This window comes from Alligator sinensis, unplaced genomic scaffold (genome assembly GCF_000455745.1).
Source record: "Alligator sinensis unplaced genomic scaffold, ASM45574v1 scaffold789_1, whole genome shotgun sequence".
Lineage (NCBI taxonomy): Eukaryota > Metazoa > Chordata > Crocodylia > Alligatoridae > Alligator > Alligator sinensis.
In genome coordinates, this window is record NW_005842397.1 from 969,451 (window position 1) to 991,154 (window position 21,704).

The 21,704-nt window shown below is 42.6% G+C and overlaps 1 protein-coding gene across 1 annotated transcript in view; it reads right to left on the bottom strand.

Moving 5' to 3' along the window:
- Nucleotides 1-21,704, bottom strand: part of TRIB2 (tribbles pseudokinase 2) — a 25,317-nt gene that overhangs the window by 3,342 nt on the left and 271 nt on the right. The window contains exons 2-3 of the mRNA XM_006029759.3: nt 20,587-21,268; nt 16,367-16,659 (exon numbers count right to left, since the gene is read on the bottom strand). Of these exons, the coding sequence (XP_006029821.1) occupies nt 16,367-16,659; nt 20,587-20,856 (563 nt within the window). The 5' untranslated portion in view covers nt 20,857-21,268. The remainder of the gene's footprint in view (nt 1-16,366; nt 16,660-20,586; nt 21,269-21,704) is intronic.

A 21,704-nucleotide genomic window follows, 5' to 3' on the forward strand; every position in this document is an offset into this window, starting at 1 on the left:
ACATATGCCCCCACTCATCACAATCTCCAGTATACGTTACAGGAAGAATGAGGTTAGCCTGGAAAAAAACTAAAAACCAAAACCAACCAAAACAAAAAACAAAGAAAAAACCCCCAAAACACAAAACCCCAACACTCTCAAACAAAAATGAAGTAAACTAGGTGCACTAAAAATGGAATTTAAGGGACCAACACAAGTCAGAGTAATCAGAGAACAAAAGAAAAAAAAAAAAAAAAGCAGATCTTTGTGACGGATAAGGTAGACAGATTAATGTATTTATATTTATTTTGTTTTAGATATATCCCCTGCCCAAGCCAAAATGCTCAGGAAAGCTTGTCATAAACAAACTGAGCTTGCTCTCCTGAAAACTTATTCACCTCTGATTTAGTTTTTCCCTGCCTCCAAACCCGAGACTCCACCCCAACCATCGCCTCCTTGTCCAACCCCGCACAAGCAAACCGTCCAGCCACCCCTCACATCCAGACACACGAACCCTCCCCCCGACCCTGTCCACTTCCGGGGAGGTCTCCCCACCCTCCCAGTGTCCCCTTCCAAGCCTGCACTCCCTTTTCTTAGGGGGGCTGCAGTTGTCACTCCTCTCTCCAAAGATACACGTCACTCTTCCCTGTCCCCCAGCTCGCACAGGACAAATTCCAAAGAGCCTCAACCAAACAAATAGAAGATACCTCCCCCTCCCTCATCAGTCACTGCCAAAAGGTGGTCTTAAATCCTGCCCATCCAGGCAGGCCTGCTGGATTTGTAGGTCCTGAAGTCTGGCTGGGTCCTTCTCCCTCCTTCAGATGGCCAAGATGGTGCCTGGATTGGGCCCCAGCCCACCCCAGAAGGGGGTGGGGATGGCAGTAGTTCTTCAGCACAGGAATTCATAATAAATTAATGACTGAATGATAATTAGCGATACACTTGTGATAATTAGTGGAATGGATTTTTAAAATGGCACATCTAGATTGCAAATACTACCTTGGTCACTGTATGGTGAAGTGGGATAGTGTCTTTTAAAAATACAACACTGAAATATAAAACTGTTCCGAACAACTTTACTACCATGCTATGCTAATAATTCTGACAGTAAATTGCTAGTTAATATATAGCTATAAGAGCTGAAACATTTTTTTTCTTTTTACTGATAGAGCAGACCCTACCCTTTTAGCCACACCACAGAATGTATCTGCTATGGAAGGTGGGTGTTTTAAGAACTGTTTCAGTGAAATGAAGTCCAGCATCATGAAACCCCATTTATCCGGATAACCACAGTAAATTCTGTCTCGCTGCCTTTCTTTTCTGAGACACTGTTCAATGCAAGCAATTCACATCAGGGATCCAATACTGGATTATAAGAGTTGCCCCATTCTCATTTCTTCATCACTATGTCATGTTCATTTTAGGCTGTTTAAAACAGCACAGGCCTCATATACAAACTGGTTTCCAATATTATACATTTGTAGATGGGTTTGACTTTTACAGAAGACATTTACTAAGGAACTGGAAGTCACAAGCCTTGATTCAAAACATCTGATTTAGTAAGGATGAGGACAGATAAGGAGAGCTTTGTTCCTTACATATTCATGTGAAGACAAGAACTGGACCCACAACTGACATATGACCTGAACCCAAAACAACTCAGTGCTATCTGTTTAGGAGCAAAAAAGGACAGTGCTCTGCTCTGCAAGTGCTATAGAGACACGTGCACTATCAACTCTCCAACCGCACTTGGACCTTTTCAACAGCTAGAGACATTTACTAGCAGAGGTGAAAGCCCTTTTGGCAACATGCCTTGGATAAGGAAGTCATAATTCAGAGTACCTGGCTCCCCGAGTACATTATGTAAAGGCGGCTCATTCTATGATTAAATAGGCCACTGTTTTCTTCCCCAGTGCATATGCTGATGGGTTTGTGCCACACACCTGCTTCCTGATTAATTGCACTGCCAGCTTATAGGCACTTTTTGTGCCTATGGACAGCAAACCATTCACACTCAAACAACAATCTAATGCGGTGGCACCTCACACAGGAAGCTGGCTACAAGGAACGCTAAATGCAATTATACGATCGCAGTCAATTTCCTTCTGTAGCAGCTCAGAAAGGCTAAGCGAGACAGGACTTAAGCATGCCTGTCAGACTCCTCTCCTGATCTTCACTTAGGGCTTATTCCTGTTTCCTGATGAAAGATTGTTAAGGGCAAGGGAGAAGGAAGGGAAGGGAAATAACACACACACACACACACACACACACACACACTAAAAAAAAACACTGAAGGAAGGAACAGAGAGAAAGACTAAAGGATGGCAGATAATATGAGACATGAAACTGAAGGCAGAGACAGGATTTGTGGTTCCATCCCCAATGCCCAGCTCATTCCCCGCTCCTGCACAGAGACATATGCAGCAGGAAGACATACAGGCCAGCTACTTCAGTGTGCATTTCTAAGTCACTGAACTGCTAAGCCGCAAAGTATCAGCTCATTCCTGCGAGGGAAGTCACACACACACACACACACACACACACAGAGCCGCTTATTTATAAACAACTTATGGGAGGGAATTCATCCACCCACACGCTTTCCTAGGCATTTCCCTGCACTGTTGGTACTCAGATAGCATTTTCTCCTTTATCCCATTTACACTTTCCAGTAGTTGCCAGAGCCAAAACTTGAGAGGACCATTGCACTGAAAGTTTTTTTTCAAACCACATTATTTGAATTCTGTAATTTTTATGACTAACTGCTTGCAAAAGCAATACAGTGGACCAGAGGCTTCTTTTGTTATAAAGGGCAAGTACCGCCTACCCAAATACACCAGAAAATATTACTGTGACCATGATTTTGCTTGCAAGGTGTTCCGTGCTACAGAATTAAACTCTATATGCATGCTACAGCACATTTTGTTTAAGCCAACAAACTGAACAACAGCTGGCCAGTATCTGCTTGCTCCATCATAATGCGACTGAATGAAGCAAACAGTCAGTGATGCTTTCATCCTGCTGAGTAGACTGGGTTTGAGGAAACATATAGACAAAAAACAAAGCCCTTTTCATTTAAGGAAATGGTTGCCTTGCTAGAGGCAGTATTCCAGCAAAGGTGGCAACTAAGCATGCAAGCTTTTCACTCTGCAGTAACTTGTAGTTTTCTCTTTAACGTCTTACACTTCAGGTATAACTATTAAATTTTATATTTGGTACTCACATGATATTTCCACATAGAACATTTAATTTAGTTAGGCTACTTACATAAGAGAGTCACGAATCCTATCTGAAATCTATAACCAGGCAGAGTTTTAATAATAAAAATAGTATATCAGAGGGGAAAGAATCTTCTAATAAAGCAATCTGTACTTTCAGGGTTGGTGTGCTACTGTAGATGTGATAGTCCAGGCTGTAAACAAGAGGCAAGGATTTTTTGGTAATATCTTTTACTGGACTAACTATATAGTTGAAAGGTTGTCTAACACCTCTCCCACGTACAAAGGGCCCTTTTTTCAGATAAAGACATCATTAAAAAAAAAATTAACTTGCTATACTCTTAGGCGCAGAATGCATTTAGTAACATTTTGTGCGACAGGACCCAAGTGTAGATTTTTCTTTTTCCTCCCTCAAATCCCCAACTTCTTCTTCAGGCATGACAAGTGAATTGGTTTTGCATCAAACAAAGTGCCTCTAACAGGCATGAACTTCAGAAAGGCTTAGGTCTCATTCCTCCAGGGGAAAAAAATTTATTTCTTTTTAAAGAGCATCAAATTTGGTATCTCTTCCCTTCCTCCCTCTGCCCCTCCAAAGATACCCCAAATTGCTAAACACTTCTGTAACTCTAGGCCTCTATGTTGGAGGATGGGAGGTTCATCCAATTTTAGAAAACATGAACAACCCTAATTTGAGTCTTGACAGGCAAGAGATTCCCAAGCCAAATATTTAAATATGAACGCAAGATCAGCTTTCCAGACTCTCCACCATACAAAACACAGCATCAGTACAATAAAAAGAATAAAATAATTCCATGTTTAAACCCCTTCCATTCTCACAATAAATCCACTAAAGATAAAATTCAAGTGACAGATTCCCACATCAGAAATAAAGTCTCCAAAAGCAGCAGCATTTAAACGTTACCATACGAATAGGGATTAATTTCTCTGTAACCAAAGTTCAAATGTAAGCTACTGCCAAAGCCGGATGAGAATCCCTTTCTACACATACTGTAATGCAACAAAGACTTTTGTCAAGGCTTACGTAATTACAGTACATAATTTCAAGTTTTAATGCAGAGACTGAATAAGTACTTGGAAAAAAAAAAAAAAAAGGCATTATGCATCCATCAGATCATTGATAAAACACTGCATTAGTCTAATGCATTAAAAAAAAAATACAACCCTGAATCATGGCTATTTAAAAAGGGGAAGCTATTCTGCCCATGAATGCTTTCCCATTACTGGTGAATGAAACCACAGAAGTGCAATCAGAGGGCAGCAGTGGCACTCAGACGGGAAATGCGTCTTTGTCCCCATAGAAACCGTCAGGGAAACCCATGAAAACAATACCACTCAGAATTTCTTATCAATATGCCATTCATTACTTGACTGCATTCAGACTTTGCTCTTCAGTAATGTAACAAAACCTGATCAATTAAACATCTTCTAGAAGATTCTTCAATGTAACCTCCTGAGCTAGCATCCGCTCCTGGCAGACAGCTTTGTTATCATACATCCTACACTTTTTCACGGTGATTCACATTATTCCTCCCTGCAGAGCTTAGGGATTACTGGCAAATTGCTACACTGCCTTTTAAACACAGGCGCCGGGGCCACAAGAACTCTGCATTCACACGCCAGCCTCACTCCTCCTCCAAAAGCAAACAACATTTCCATAACTAGATGCAGTGGATTTATTGAGAGGTCCTAAAGCTCACTAAAGGAACAAAAAAAGTCTTAAAACATTAAGAAGAAATAGTATTTTGGAGGGGGGTGGAAGGGGAAGAATCCATTGACCGGAGAAGTGGTCTAGAGCGCAAGAGCCCGTGCACCAACGGAGCGGGTCACTAACACATTAGTTCTTCTTTGACATTTGTCCTGAGCTCAGTCTATTGGACAAGTACAAATTGAACCCACCTTTAATATTTTTAGGAACACAGGAACTAGAGCAGACCAACAGCTCAAGTCCAGCATCATCTCTCAGACAGTGGTCAACACCAGCTGTTTCAAAGGAAGGTACAAGAAACCCCTCTCATTATAATTAGACCGGTATGTTATACAGTTGCTATTTAAGCAAAGTAGAGACTGAATGTTCAACAGTGGTTGATAGGAGGCCTCTGTTCCCAAAAACCAGAAAGCAGCTTCTCCTGCACGTTGAGCCCACCTGTATAGTAAGGCATTAGAGCCCAAACCAATGTCAAACAAACCACTGACTGACTACAAGACAAGTTCCCTACTACCCAAAATACGTCCTTAGGTTAAGCCATGCAGAAATACAGAGATTCCCACAAGACCACATTTCATACTTAATATCCTTTGGGCTGAAGACAGAATAGCACTGCCTTTGGGACTCTCAGACAGGTACATGGACAGGTAAGGTCACTTAGACTCCCACACAGCTAATCAGCTAGTTTAATGACAGCACCTTAGCAGCACTTCCTTATAAAGGTACATTAAGTATGACCTGCAACTGGCCCTCTTATTCCTGAGAAAAAGCTGAAATCAGCTCCTATTCCCTTTGCTAATTGATTACTGTCAACAAGAGACCTGTTCCTGAACCGTGCCAGCAGTTTGTAATGAGCTTGCTTTTACATTCTCAGTTAAATCCAGAAATTTGCTAAAGTGAGTCCATAGAGCTGATCTGTGGATTAGTTCAAAAACATAAATCTGAAGACCAAGGACCATGGTCTCATTCAGGCAGAAAGAGGACAGACTACCCTGCAGGACTGAATGCCGAATGGAAAATGATGCAACAAATACGATACTAATCCTCCTCCTCCCCCAAGCTGCATAGCCCTTTCTGTGAGATTAGTTTCCACAGTGGATAGCTGAAGGTTGCTTGGCATCTTTCCAAACACTTGACCACCCACTCTCCAGGACTCCAGCAAGAAAATTTTCACCAACACCGTCACAATTACTGCACCCACTTTCATCCCTGGTACCACGAATGCCATGCCCCCTCAAAGGCTGGAGGGGCACAGCAAGCTCCCATAGGCAGCTATGGCATGGGCAGTGGGGGGTGGGAGGGGAGGAGCGCTGGCGAGCACTGACCAGAGGTCGGCGACCATTCGCCGATACCACCAGCAGTTTTGGCGTCAAGGGAGGAGTGGAAAGTGGCAACCGCCTGCAGGCACCGCTCGCAGCACTTTTTGCAGGAGGTGCACCGCCAAGCTCAAGGGGTACCCATGCATCCTTATGCACGCCATACATGTCACCAATGCCTGGTACTGAGAAAGTGGCCTAAGCCAGGGTTTCCAAAGGCAGATTGCCAATGTGGGACACTCCGGCAATACAGTTTTGAAGAAGCCTTTGCTGTGACAAAGGTAAAAATTTCCTCACTGTCACTCCTAGGTGAAAGTGGTCAGACAGAGTCCACCTAACCATTCCTAGAGAAATGCCTCGAAAACAACGTACGTGTAAGCTTTTTCAGTCCAGGTACTCAGATTCCATGGTGACGAGCCTACCATAGACATTTTGGACAAGAACTTTAGTTCATATAAACTGGCATCTCTCCAACTTAATTCCAGCTACATCAACTCATACTGGCCAAACTCGGCCCACAGATCATCCCATATGTAGAATGGGGGATACAGACCCCAAAATCTTGTTCTACACAACACATGAATGGGATTCTAAGCAACTGGCCCCTCTGCAACTGCATCCTGCAAAGTACTTCATAATAAATCTGTACAGATTCATAGATTGTAAGGCTGGAAGAGACCTCAGAAGATCATTTGGTCCAGTCCCCAGCATGAGGCAGGAAAGTATAGTTCTAGGACACAAACTCCTGGAAGGAGAATGCATTTTTAAATCCTTAAGACTTAATTTCTACCTAGGAGAACTTTTACAATCTCTTCTCCAATACCTGATGAAGGGTGTTTGTGCCCCCAAACCTGCAATTAAAGATTTTTTTTTTTGGCAAAAATCTTGGTGGTCTAATAAAAGGTATCATATCTCTACTACAAGTCCCGATTGCCTTTTCCAAGTCCGCAGGCTCGCTCTCTCAATTCTCATCTCCTCAGGATGAGCCTGAGTTACAAAAGAACAAGGATTCCATTATTTGCTAAGCATGTGGAGCAAGGTGGCTATCTGACCTCACATTTACCTTTTTTAGTTGACACGAGAAGTCAATTGTTTTCAAAGACACCAGTGTCAACTCTACGCCTCTGCAGTGCTCATCATGTTCTCCAGGTCTTTTTTATATCAGGTACACACAAGGAAGAAAGACAAAATATTCAAGTTGCAAAAAACAAAGCTGGTGCCTTTGGAGAGACACCAAAGCAGCTGATGCTTATCCTTCCCAGGTGCCAAGTACTTGCATCTGACACTGAAATCACTTGGTTCAGTCTGTATTCAGCACCTCTTTTTTAAAAATCAACTAATCACCCACTTAAAGCTAGCCATCCAGGTTGGAAGCTTCAAGTAGTAACACCTACTTTTTAATACAGGTTTTAAACAAAACATCATCACCTCTGAGCTGCTGTTAATTAACCCCACTTCTTCCACAAGTCTGAAATGGAATGAGTCGTTTAACCAAGCCATTAAGCAAAAATTTAAACACAGGGAGGAAAAGTTAACTTTAAGGCTGTATAACTGCTAACTAGCTATTCTATACAGGCTGAGAATTTAGGTGAAGAGCAGAGAGCATTCTTGAACTGACACTTAGGGTTGTAGGGTATTTTGATTTACATAGAGCAAAACCAGCTCAAGTTCCAAAAGTATGACTAAACTGGGTGGGGTGCCAAGGATACCCCAGCATTTTCAGAAACTGTTGATCACTTATCCTCTGGGATCACTTATCCAGAGGGGAGGCAATCCTCTTAAGTGTTTCAAAACAACCAGGAACACTGGTCACATCTGAAAACATAACCCATGTGATATAGATGACGTATTAGGTCAAAGGTATAAGGCTACAGGGAGACAAAAAAAGTTAACCACAACAACAACAACTTAACCACAACATGCCAGAAAGTTAGCATTTTTAGCTAATGTGACTAGCATGAACTCAAACAAAATGATGAGCAATGGTCTGAATCCTACAGTTCATTCAGGAATTTGCTGATGCAACAGTGCCACTGAAGCACATGGTAATGGAAGCTGGTGGGTTAGTCCTGTGTGGTCAGGAAACAAGATATGCTCCACTGGCTGACTGCTTCATTGAAAACTCCTGCAGTAAGAGCACCAAGCCCAGGAATATGCCTGCAAATGGTAGGTAGTGTTTCATTCAAGTTACATACCTCAAAGCAAAGCAGTGAGAAGGCCCTAGACCAGTGGTTTTCAGATTTTTCAATTTGCAGACCCCTAACAAGTTCTGAATGGAGATGCAGACCCCTCTGAATTGTAAAGTGTGGCTATTCCCATACTTTTGATTGGTCATCTTTTGTGGATCTCTTAGACAGTGCGCAGACTCCTAGGGGTCTGAGGACCACAGGTTGAAAGCCACAACATCACATTTCAGCAGGGTTCTAAGGAGATAGGGAGCAAATGAGTGCAGAAAGAATTAAAAAGATAATATATGCAACTACAGAAGTAGAAGCCAAGAAAGAGCAGGGCTGGGTGACAGTAACCTGCTGAAAACCCACCATGACGGTCCTGCAGTCAGGCATGATTCTTAAGACATGCTGAAGGACCCAGCCTTGGCTAGTCACAATTTGATGACTTCAAGGCTTCCATTTCTTCTCCCCAAACCTAACTGCATTAGTCTTGTTATTAGAGCAGCAGATTAGTGCTGGTTTCTATTCTCAGCTTCTGGCATTCTTGTTTAATAACTGAGGGAAGTCACTCAACCTCCATGACTGCACATGCCTCTCTATAATAAAAAGGGGATGATGTTTACCTGATTCACAGGCCTGACTAGATCTACCTATGTGCTCCAGTGAAAAGGTGCTGTATGCACAGTCAATTTAAAGCTTATTATTCATTGGAGTATCTGGAACAAGAGAAGGCTTAGGAAATGAACCACATGAAAAATAAAAGGAAAAATAAAACCTTACTGCCCACAAAAGCTATACAATTGCTTTGTTTTCCATCTGAATTTGGCTATAGAGACTCCCTGTCTGGGAGACATCACCCAGCCTTCCCAAATGCCATAAAATTTAGAAAGAGCCTCAATTTCTGGGTTGAAAGGTTATCAATACTTTTAACCTGCACAGTTAAAGCTTTACTACTTTATGCTGTACCTTTCCTCCTAGTTCAGTTTAACAGAGCAGCCTAAGAAATAATCCAGCTAAGTGCATCTTTCAGACTAGTGTTAAGGCAGTCCTGCTTCTACAACTCCTCTTGCCTTTGAAAGCCCTTCACCAGTTTCCCTACGTCTGTTTGCTCGCTATGTATTCTCAGCAAGGTTAGAGGTTACTAACACTATAAGTAGATCAGCAGACTGCAATAAAATTTGACAGGAGTGAGAAAAACTAGCCCTAGCTGAAAGAAAAGAAATGGGAACCGTTGTAGCCACTACACAACAAGCTGCATCTATGCTCCACGTTTTTGTGGGATCCATTTAGTTTTGCTCGAATCCCAAAGAACAGAACTAGTTTTCCTTAACACCAAACACTATGCCTAAGTCGCTGAAGAGATCTGGAGGAAAAGGATCCATTCTCTGGGCAGCAAATAAATAGTGCATTATCCTAGAACAAGCTTTCTAAATGAGTGGATTGTACTGGCTGTGCTTTCTTGGCACAGAACTAAGTGTCAAGTTGTATTTATTTTGATTAACTCCAACCTGCATTCAACTTCTCATATTTTTTACTAGAAGAATAAGGAAAAATTACAGTATCTGGAATACCAAAATTAGTTTAAATTTTCCCTCAACAAGAATGATTAATGTGCAAGGTCTTTAAGCAAACATTGTGACAACTAATATTTTTGTATAATTAAAGGTTTAAGAGTGCTGTAAAGAAATTAATAATTCCCCAATACAAGGAAATGGTATTTGTGCTAGGAAAGCTACTGGAAAAGAAGCTACATGGAAATACTGAAATGCTGTCTTCTAAAAACCTTTAAATGTGGTTCTTCCTAGAAGTATATGCTTTATATCTAGCCAATGAATCACTTCAGTACATGTATAGCAACAGTGGGCACTCTATTTTTATAACCCAGTGAAGTCACACCCATTTCTGTGACATCACTGCAGGGAGAACTGCACATCAGTTTTGCCCATAGGCATAAGAACAGCTAAGTCAATGAATATCGGTATACCAATAGAGATTTTGGGGGGCCAATACCAATAGCTGATTTTTAAGGAGGCACACCGGCCAATACCGATCCAATTTCCAATACAGCCGCATACAGCTCTTAAGTCTGTTGAGGTAGAAGGGCAGTGGGGCTGGGGCAGGGCAGATGTGCGACAGAGCTGTGGTTCATGTGGGGGATGCAGGGAGGGAGAGGAGTGGCTCCTGCTGCTGCATGCACCCTGGGAAAGCCCAGGGGGCAGAAGCAGGCTTGTGTGCCCTCTGGATCTGTAAGGGGTGTGGGCAGGATGGGCTGCAGCTGTGGGCTGGAGCAGTACTGGGCAGGTGGTAGCTGGGGCTGAGGAGGGTTGCTGAATTACTGTAGCCAACCCATAGACCCCCTCCCAGTGCTGCCAATGCCCACTGTGCAGATCCAGGTGCACACATTTCCTCCTTCCCGTGTCCTCCTGGACGAGCAGTGTGCAGCAGGAGGAGCCGCTCCACTCCCCCCCCGCCCCCCGGGACAAGCTGTGGCTCCGACCCGCACCCCACCACCACTCTGGCTGGGCAGCACCTGCCCCAGAACCACTCCCTCCTCACTGCAGGGGCCTCGATCTGTCTGCACCCCATGCCCTTCTCCTTCCCCTTCCACCACAACAGACTTACCAGCTACACAAAGCTCTCCACGCTGCCAGCTGTGCTCTTCACTGCCTACATGCTGTGCTGCAGCTGTATGCATGCACAGGCCATTTAATCAGCCAAATTACTGTCCACATCAGGCCAAATTCCAATATAGACAATTTTCTTTATATCAGTGCAAATCCAATATCAGACCGATGTATCGGTGCGCCTCTATTGTAAATATCTCATGATTTAGGCACAAACAAAAAAGACCATTACTAGCACCAGCCTTTAAAAACTAGGATAGGAACAAGTGATCGGTGTGTTTGTAGGTGGAAAGAAACTTGCAGGTCATATGACTGTATTGGTATTATACAATACTCAATTGTTCTGGAACTCAAAGTATAAGGGCAAGTTTGTTTGGCTTTTTTTTAATGTTTTTATTTTATTTTTTTTTAAGACTGCAAAACTACCCAACATGTCCCAAGTCCCAATGCTGCAATGTCCCAAGTAGGCTGGACAAGTTCCACCTGAAAACTAAACCCCTTTGAAAAGCTGGTCACAATTTTTCTATCTTTATGTAAAGAGATGTGCTGCTACTCACCCAATTGGCATTAAAAGCATGTTTCCAACCAGGCATCATTACCCTAAAGGTCAGTCAGATGCAATGAAAGGCAAGCATGTCTGATACTGGAAAGTCAATAACTAAAATTAAACTCACCCTGACAACTTTTAAATAAAATTAAAAAAAAATTGTAATCTTCCCCCCACCTTTATTTTATTAATTATCTCACCCCATTATTTATATTGAAGTCACGAGATGCCGAAAGACCTAAGCTACTGATGATCTACTATTCCAGAACATTACTTTGACTACAGTACACGCCTGTATATTTTGAAGAATGCAATTAAGAATGGTAAAATATAGAGGATCCCAAAGGTAGCAAAATTAATGTTGATAAAAGATCCTTGGGCCTGATCCACAGAAGGGCTGGACACCCAGAACTCCAAAGTTATTTGTAAGCATGGGGGAGAAAATGAGGACCACTCTCCTTTTTAGGTTTGAACTATTCAGAAATAACATCAGATTACTAGGGGAGAGGTTTTAACAGTTCATCTTGTTTCGTGTACCGAAATACACTTGCTCACGTGCATGTAATCCAATTGCAACATCACAATTTAGCTCTCATTTGGGATAGCACTAGAAAAAGTTAAGAATCGAATTAGGGCTGGGGTCTATGAAATGCTTGCTGCATGGCATTAACTTCCACTTAATTCAGGGAGCGTTCAGCACTTTGTCAGATCAAGCCCATGTACCTTTTTAAGTTATAACTGTATTTTAGTGAATGAAAAAAAATAGGCAAGGTGCCATCCTACATGTATCTATGGTAACTTCAAGGGCTGTATCTTCACAACATATTCCTAGAACATCATTAGGCCCAAAGAACAAAAAGTAGGTACCAAGACGAGCTGTAATCAGTGCTTCTAAACTAAACTGAACTATTTCCCAATGGTCTTCAGATTTTCTTCAGCTCCTAGAATCTATCATTGGTTTTGCTGCTGCTTCCCCCCATTAAGAATCAAAAACAGTAGTTCTCACTTTTATACTGCCTTCATGCAATTTTCCCAGCCATTTAATAAATATAAAAGGTCAGCTGGACTTCCAGCAAGAGAATGTTTAAAAGTTGTGGGTGTATTAAAAAGCAAGTTGCATAACAAAATACAAAAATGACAGGAGCAGAGATCAGTACACAATGCTGGGAGTGGAAAGCAGTTGGAGTCATTCACCCAAAGACACATTTTAACCTCCTATCACTTCCTGTTTCCTAGAGTACATCAACTTGCAATGTCCAAAACAACATACATTCCCAATAAGTAGTAGAGTTTTGTGATTAATATTCCTTAATATGCAGCACCACAAACACTAGCAGCCTTGCTCAAATGCTAGTATTTTGACTGTAGCAGTGATGTACTCTACAGTATATTCAATGAACCAGGAAGCAGCAAGAACATTTTACAGAGTAAATACAGCAGTAAGTTAAAAGTAATGACCAATTACCAACTGATGGTTAGTGCACTAAAGGAAAACAAAAATAAACAAGTATCTGCTTCTTCTATCCTGTCTCTTGCCATTTCACCTCCCTATCTCAGTTTGTTCAGTTGAAAAAGGGCATAATGCATTCAGGCTTGTAAACCAGTTGCACCTGAATAAAAATTGCATTTGTTATTATCACTAGCTGAGTAATAACTGGAAATCCCCTTCTGACCTCTAAATGTTCAGATCCATAAAGGGAAGCAGTACAACTACAGTACATACCCACACTTCTTGGGTGGTTGAAGGTCTTTGGCCTTGTGCCTTATGATGCAATCGTGTCTTGGGAGCATTGAGGGGAGAAAGTTCAAAAATGTTTATAACAGGCCTTATTCTGCTCTCAAAGCCAACTCCCATGACTTCATGAAAACCAAGTTAAATTAATGGCTAATGCTCTTGAAAATCCTATCCCTTTATATATAACCACAGATGTTGTGAAGATTATATTCCCCATGCAGGTTGAGGAAAATTTTAAAAATAAAGTAAAAGGGAAAATGTCAGAGGGGAGAAAGTATTTATACATGCATGGAATGCAAGTTTCTACACGAAACAAACTGAAACCCTTGGGTGCCCACTGAAACGTCGGTATTAATAACAACATTTAAAAAGTTACAGAATTGCAAGGGTGAAATACACATTTCACTTTTGCATTTCTCTCAGATTGGACTCAAGTTTCCTCAACACTTTAGTCCCAGGGTTTCAAATACAGCAGCAGTGGCAGCAACAATGGACTAGCTAAAAACAATCATTTGTTTTTAAAACACTGTTGACTTTGGAATTTAAAAGATTTCCTTCACACTGGATACAAGCCATGTCAGGTTTTGATCTGTTTCTTTTACAAAACTGAACTTTGACAAATGTTAAGTTGCTAGTAACCCTTCAACTCTCGTGTTTAAAAAAAGGGAAAGTTGTCTAGCCCCTAAGGACTGGAGCTACTTCCAAATATGAACTTGTGCAGCAGAGCTCTTCCTGAGCTTGACCATGAATAGCAAATGCCTCTGCCGTTGCTCCCAACTTTCCCAAGCAACCACAGCATGGCACTGTCCAAGTATTGACCAATTTCACTGAAGCTATTGAAAATCCTGAAAACGGCAATGAAAATTGCTGGTTTCATTCTGCTATAGCTTGAGGAGGAACACGTGGAGACACTTGGGTATTTCACAGACCTTTAAGATGGGTAGAGAAGGGGGAAAAATGTCTATCCTCACAGCATTTAGTACAGTGGTTCTTAACCTCTTTGGACATAAGGCACCCCCGCAAAACTTTTGTAAGTCAAGTGACACCCAATTCCTAAAACAAATGTATACATTGCAGGGTTTACTTCCTTGCCAAGGGGTCTAGCAGTGGGGTTGGCAGGGACAAGCTTGAGCCTGCCCTTTTTGCTTATGTTCTCACACCTCACTTATTTTCTCAAACCTCAAGGCACCCTTCAAAGGATCTGGGGGCACCACAGGATGCAGTGGTACCCTGGTTGTGAATCATTCATCTAGACAGAGGGGGTAGGTCTTAGCAGACATGCTTCTCCTTGCACCCTGACTATCAAGTGGCTGAGATCCTCCTCTCCCTCAGAAGCCAACTGAAGGACTTCAAAGCAAAGCAATCAGACAGAAATGGATCTGAAACAGGAAGCCCCCAACAGGGCCTGGGATAGACTATTAGCAGCTGGGAAAGGAGGTTGAAGGGCAGCTTCCCAAAATGTTCCTCTATGGGGTCAACCTTCAGCTGCTGGACCTAGATCCCATTGGGGGGGGGGAAATAAATAAAAAAAATCTAAAAGCCAATGCCCATTAAAAAAAGAAAAGCAAAAGACAAAAAGCTCCATCTCTCTCCACTCCCTTTTAAGTCTTTTGAAGGTCACCTTGTAGTTTAATATTTATTTCATGCTCCACATTACTCCAGCAGGATTCAATACAGTGTTGAAATCACCGAAGTACATGATGTAACACACTTAATGGAAACTAGTTACCACAGGGAAGGGACTATAACCTTGAACATCCAGATGATTATAATTCAGTTTCAGGAATGCACTACAATAGCCACACACACACACACACACACTCCAGCATCTTTCCCACCAACACCTCTTTAAGGACGGAACAGGAGGTTTGAGGGGGGAAAAAAAAAGTTTTCCAAAAAAACACATTTTTTTCCTACAATGAGCAACTTCCCAAGGAACAACTCCATCCTAACCTTTTTTTTTTTTTTTTTTTTTGGGATACACATAAAAGCAACACTACCACCAACCCAGTCTTGCCACTTGGGGCCTCCAAAAGTGACAGACAATCCTAAAAACCTCTGCTCAAACAGGACGCATTTCTTGCCGAGGATCAGCCCCTAGCACTGGATCTTATACAGCCCAATCCTGTGATGAAACAGCTCCAACACAAGTCAATGGAGACAGCAGGTGCTTAGTGACCTGATAAAAAAAAAATAAATCAAGCCTCAAGTGCCTTAAGGACAAAGCACACAGCTATCATAAATCACTTTTGCAAATGTAGGCCAGGCAGGAAGTCTGCAATGGGAAGATGAGGACTGATCCCTCACCACTGTGCTTTAATCATTAAACTAGCCCATTTTTCCCTCGTGGGAACAGAGAGCAACTTCAAGCAGATTTTGGAGATCTGCTCTCTTCCTCACCCATATACAGGAGTATGGTGGTTGTATATCAGAAACACAAGCAACTCCCCATGTTGGAAATCTTCCTTTAGAAGTGAACTCCCCGTCAGGATTAGAAATTCCACACTGCAGGTGAGGGGACTGGCTGCAAACCAAAGAAATTGTATCTAGATCAACTCTGCTCCAAAATCCCAACCCACTTGTGATGGTTCCCAGGGAGCTAATACCCATGACTTCCTATAAAGGTTTAGAAGCTTTTAACACTAAAAGCTTTTGACATGGTTCAATAGCAAGACGCTCAGAAAACAAACTCAGGTTTGTAGTGCTTTGAAACTTGGCTTTGTCAAATGTCTTCTTCAAGAGAAGATGGCAGAAAGCACATGGCACATTGGATCCATCCTATACCTGGCTCTCCAACTGAAATGACAAGCTTTTGCAGAACAAAAGGAAGAACGGACAGATACTATCCAGGAAATAGCATTTCTCTTTCTAAGTGTCCCTTCACAGATCTCCAGGTGTTTTCACCTTCACCAGCTACAGGAGTAGAGGGAATAACTAGGGACAGAGTACTATAACATTATTTTTTACACTTCCTGCCTGCAACAAATCAAGAAAGGAGGGAACACAGTCCATTCAGACAGAAACCTCATATACAGCATTAGAAAGACTCTCACCTGTCTTCATCCTTGAAGATAAATTTCCGCAGTTTGAGGTCTCTCAATACCAGTCCTCCGTCATGACAATGTGCAACAGCAGAAGCAATCTGATAGAACAGTTTGGCTGCTTCCTCTTCTTTAAGCTTCTTGCAGGTGCGAACAAAAGAGTGCATGTCTCCATAGCTCCTCTCAAAAAACACGTAAGCTTTTGTCTCCCCAAGAATTATTTCAGTAATTTGGTTGATATTTTTGTGTGCAGGTAGACAAAAACATGGCGCCAGTAACTCCTGGTAGCAGCCAATATCAAACACCTACAGAAATAACAACAGTAAAGCAAGGGTTAGAGATACTGTTGACCATCATGATTATATCGAACAATCACACCGATGCCATTACTGAGCACTGCATACACTTTTGTTGTTGGGATGTATGCTTGCTCTGGACAAGCACAGCTTGCAAAATAATCTGTCAAAATGGATTTGGGCATGATGTTGATAAACTAAAAAATAGATCTGATCCATCCTGACATGGAATGGAATACCAGAACTTAAAAAGAGAAGTTGTTCCCCAGAAGTATGAAGAGCCAAAATGTGGTTAACTCAGCCAGTAATTTGAATTATGGTTTGGAAGTCAAAGTTATATAGAAGGAAGATGGTAGACCTCAGAAGTGATGGAGTTTATGTTAAGGAATTCCAGCCAAGGACTCAAAAGAATATAGGCAGCATGCTGAGATTTGTATTTAAAGAGATGTTGTCAGACTACGTTCACTTTTACCAACCATCTTTTTACCTACTTTATTAATCCCTTAAAGCCTTGAAAAAAAAATGTTTCAAAACCAATCTATCACTATCAACATTGTTTACTTCCTCCAGCCTTTTCATCGGAGAGCAAGACAGCCAAGCCAGTTTCACTTTCAAATTTTCAGTTTTGCAATGTTTGTTGTTTAAAGTGTCAGGAAACAAAATGTGGTTTAGGCTGCAGAAAATTTCCTTAAAAAAAAAAAAAAAAAACAAATTTGAACAAAGGTTTGTTGTTTTGTTTGTTTTTTTAAAGTTAAAGGTCCCTTGAAAAACCTGAGCCTTTCTTGAACAGCAAGCAGATCAAAGAGTTTGTGAATGAGCTGCAAGAATGTACAAAGGATGCTAAGAAATTCATATATAAAAAGTTACTATAATCCAGTGACTACAAATGAATCAGTATGTGAGTCAATTAAAAAAAAACCCCGAACTTAAGGCAGAGGAAAGACTTTATGCGGCATAATTAAGTGCTCTAGGAGTTAGAAAGTGCAAGCAAGGCTTGACAAGAAGTGAATAATACTGTATTTATACCTGCCACACATACATTTTTGGTAACAAAGGGAACTGCTCATGTTTCCAGCAAGGAGATGCTATTATTTGCTCAGCACACTCCGAAGTATCTTGCTATATTTAAAAAAAACAAAACAAAACAAAACAACCAACATGAGCCAGCTTCAGATGAAGCTAGGTATTGTTTCTGCTTTTCTAAATAAAGGCTACAAGAGAAACTGGTACAGTTCTTAGCCCAGGCTCTCACTAATACCATCTTCTTTATATCCTAGATTGAGACTCCGGGAGAATGTCCATCACTTCCTCTGAAGCTTTAAAAGCTTTTCAAACACAATGCCCTTGACATGATTCAATAGCAATTTACAAGAAAACAAAGTAAAGGTTTTAATGCTTTGTAACAGCTTTGACCAATTAACTCCTCAGGAAGGATTCCAAAATGGCAGAAACTGTGATCAAAGGGTCAAAAAAATGCTTACCTGTACTACTATACTACATACCAGGCAGCGGGCAGTCAGACAGGCAGACTGCCAAACAGGCCCAACTCATTTTAGGAGAGGAAGGATTAGCACTGAGGCATTCTGGTGACTTGAGAAACCACAGAAACAGAGTTGGGATTTGGTGCTAAAATCCCCAAGATGTAGGTAATTCTGGAGGAAAACTCAATGGCATCTGGATCTGTGCTAGTGTTGCAACACTTTTTAAATCCATCTTGGAAGAGGTTGGAAATAGTTCCATGAAAATAAAAGGGATTTTTTTATAGCCCTCCATCATGTATTTTAACCATCTTCTTCTGAAATACCACTGCCAGACCTCTTATATAACTTCAATATCCTGAGTAAGTAATCTATGTATTATGGCTCTGAGGGAAGCACTGTGTTTTAAAAAGGCCCCTATCATATTGCCACTATCTAGAGGCTCTTTTATAAAAGGCTTCTTTGTAACCAAAGTATGTAATGTCCCTGGACTCAATTCAGCCTAACGTCCAATAAGCAGGAGTTTGATTTAGGTCTTACTAGCAATCAGAAATGAGCAGATACCATTATTTGGATGCCACAGACCCTAGAAGCAAGTAATGGCACTTGTACAGTTAGTGGGTAAAGGAAAATGCTTCTGGGCAGTCAGCGCGTCTCTTATCCGAGCTGATTCTTGCCCAAGAAGCCACGGATACCATCATCTGTAAGATACCAGATAGCAAAAACGTGAGGTCCTTTAGTAGAAAGGGAATTCAATAAATAGGATTCGTGATATAGGGGGTGTTTTACAGCCTGCATTAAAGGCAGTTTGAGCAACTGAGGAGTATTTAGCAGCTAGATACTGAAGTCAAGCCTTTTTAAAACAGGTATCTTAAGTGGTGGACAGGATTAGACCTTCAACTTTTTTTTAAGTGAAAAAATGTGTGGTTGAAAGGGAAACTAAAAAGAAACAAACAATTCTTGCGAGCTGTAGTTCATATCATGAAAATATGCCTACAACTGCCTAACCCTTGCAATGAAGAAGAGGAAAAAACTTGCTAGAAATGAAGTATAGCAATGAAGTTACTCTCAAAACACAAGTTCATATGTAATTTCATGCAAAGCAGCAGCTTCGCACTATTTTTTTTTCCCTGAAAAGATGTAAATGATCCGGTGCGTAGCCCTACACTACTGCAAGATACGGCTTTCATTCGAGAAATCCGATTTCAACTTCTGTTGATTTTGGCAACCTAACACATGCATTTTAACCTGCAGCAGTAATCCCAGTCTCATCAGTCTGCAAGGTCATAGGGCCCTCTCTCAAATAATCAACTGTAAAGGATTAAATCTTCGTTAACATCAGGGTTCCCACCTCCCAGTCACTGGGTAGATTTATGTTGCCCTCTGAACCAAAACCATTACAAAAAGCTGCGAAGAGTAATTATTTTTCCTTGCATCCCTGCCAGCCCCTAACTTCTTGTGAATCAAATGCAGAAGGAATGCAACAGCCAATAATATGACGCCCAATCCTCTGGGTAATTGTGAATGATAACACGTCTACTGTTCATTTCACAGACAGCTCAAACCCCAGAAATTTGCATTTGCTAAATGGCATAATTATATATTTTGGGAACAATGCAAGGATTAAAGTGTGCGCTTGAGGGTTGCAAATTGCTACATAGTCATCCAAGCTGGTCCTGGTTACTGCTGAAATGGATGGGCGTAAAGCTGGGACACGAGAGACAATGAAAATAGTAACCACTGCAGTTTAGGAACAAAGGAAAAATATGCCCTCAGACTGAAAGGGAAATACATCCCTTGAGAACTACGCAAGCATGCGGGCTTCCTCTTCTCACAGCTCACCTTCCAATGGCAGGAGCCCACGGGGAGGAAGTGTTGAAGAGCAGGCAGGCTACAAAGAGTGGGTTTCATATTTTGTCTGCTCTTCAAAAAAAAAAAAAAAAAAAGACGTAGGTGTGCGCAGGTTGTAGCCAAGCTCCAGTGTGCAATACGGGGAGGATGCTGTTTGCAAACAAGTTCTGTAGCGAGGGGGCTCAGAGCTCAGCCCTATTCATTTCAAGTGGATTTCTTAATCACTTTCCAGACAAAGCTGACTGCATGCTTCCCCCCCCAACCCTGCCGCCAAGGTGCAAAGCGTGAAATAAACCAAGCCACAGCTCCTCACCATGACCAAGATCCCCCTGCTGCAGTCCGGAGGAAACCAGGCTCGCTCCCGACCTCTTTGCAGCCTGGTTTAAAGATGGTTCTTCCCAAGCAGAGGGAGCCCTGGCTCCGGGCCACCGCTATAACGTGGCCATTGTCTGAGTGCGGGAAAAGTTGTGGGATGCGTGGGTCCCGGGATGGGATCGGGCCCGGGTCTCACCCTGATGCTCGTGTCCCGTCCTGCCCCAACCAGACCGCGGCAGCTTGGGGGGGGGGGAACCCCACAACAGAAAGCAACAAGAGGGAAGCACGTTACCTTGCAAACCAGCTCCTCTCCGCTGTGCAGATGCACGGCTCGGAAAACGTGGTCTCCCTCCAGAGGCTCCAACAATAAGTATTTCCCGATGCAAGAAACGCAATGCGACAAGTTGGGAGTCTCTGGCGGGCTCGGGGAGCCGAGGTTGGGGCTGAAGCTCTGGCTCGGCTCGACGGATCTCAGCGACGAGAGCTCTTCGAAATCCTGGGTTTTACTCCGAGGTCGCCCATACCGCGCTATGGAGATAGGGGTGGACCTTTGTATGTTCATGAGGATGGAGAGAGCCGGCTCCGGTCCGACGGCAAAGCCCAGCCTTTGTGCGGCGACCACGGGGGGCGGGGGCCGGGGACCGCAGCCCAGGCGAGCCGGGGCACAGGATGCAGCCGCGGGTCCTTTTGTTTCCTCTCGGGGCTCGGCTCGAGCCAAGTGCAACAAAGTAACTACTTGCCGAGCGCGCCGAGGCTCGGGCCCCCCGGAGCGATGCGGCGGCCGGCTCCACGGGGGCGAAGCGATCAACCCTCCCCCCAAAAAGAAAAAAAGCCACTGGATGCGCACAGGACTGGCTCGTCCCCTCTCTCTTTAATGCAAGGCAAAAAAAAAAATTGTAATAATAATGTCCCGAGTTGCCTACGTTTCAACTGTAGATGGCGTCTGGAGCTGCTCTCTGCCACGGAGGGCTCGCCTGATACGCAACACAAAATAACGAGGGAGCATTTAACTTACAGAGCAGTCAGCAGCGGCGCCGACAAAAGAAGAGGCAGGATCGGCTCGGAGAGACTTGCACAAAAGCCGGGTTTTCGCCCCCCAGCCAAATCGATTTAAAAAAAAAAAATTAATAATAAATTCAACTTTGCACAAGGAGAGAAGGGAGGGGGAGGGAGGGGGTGCTGGAGCCGAACAAAAAGTGCAAGCGAGGACAAGGAGGGATCAATGGGCTCCGGTTTCCATTGCACGGCGGGGGTTTCTCTCTCCCCGAGGCTTTCTTATCTTATTTTTTTTAGTACAGTTCGCCCATCCGGCAAAAATAATAGGAAGAACAACGCAGGAGAGGGAAAAAACAGAACCAAGACACCTGGATGTTTCCTTTTGCCGGATCTGGAAACATAGATGGGGAGGGG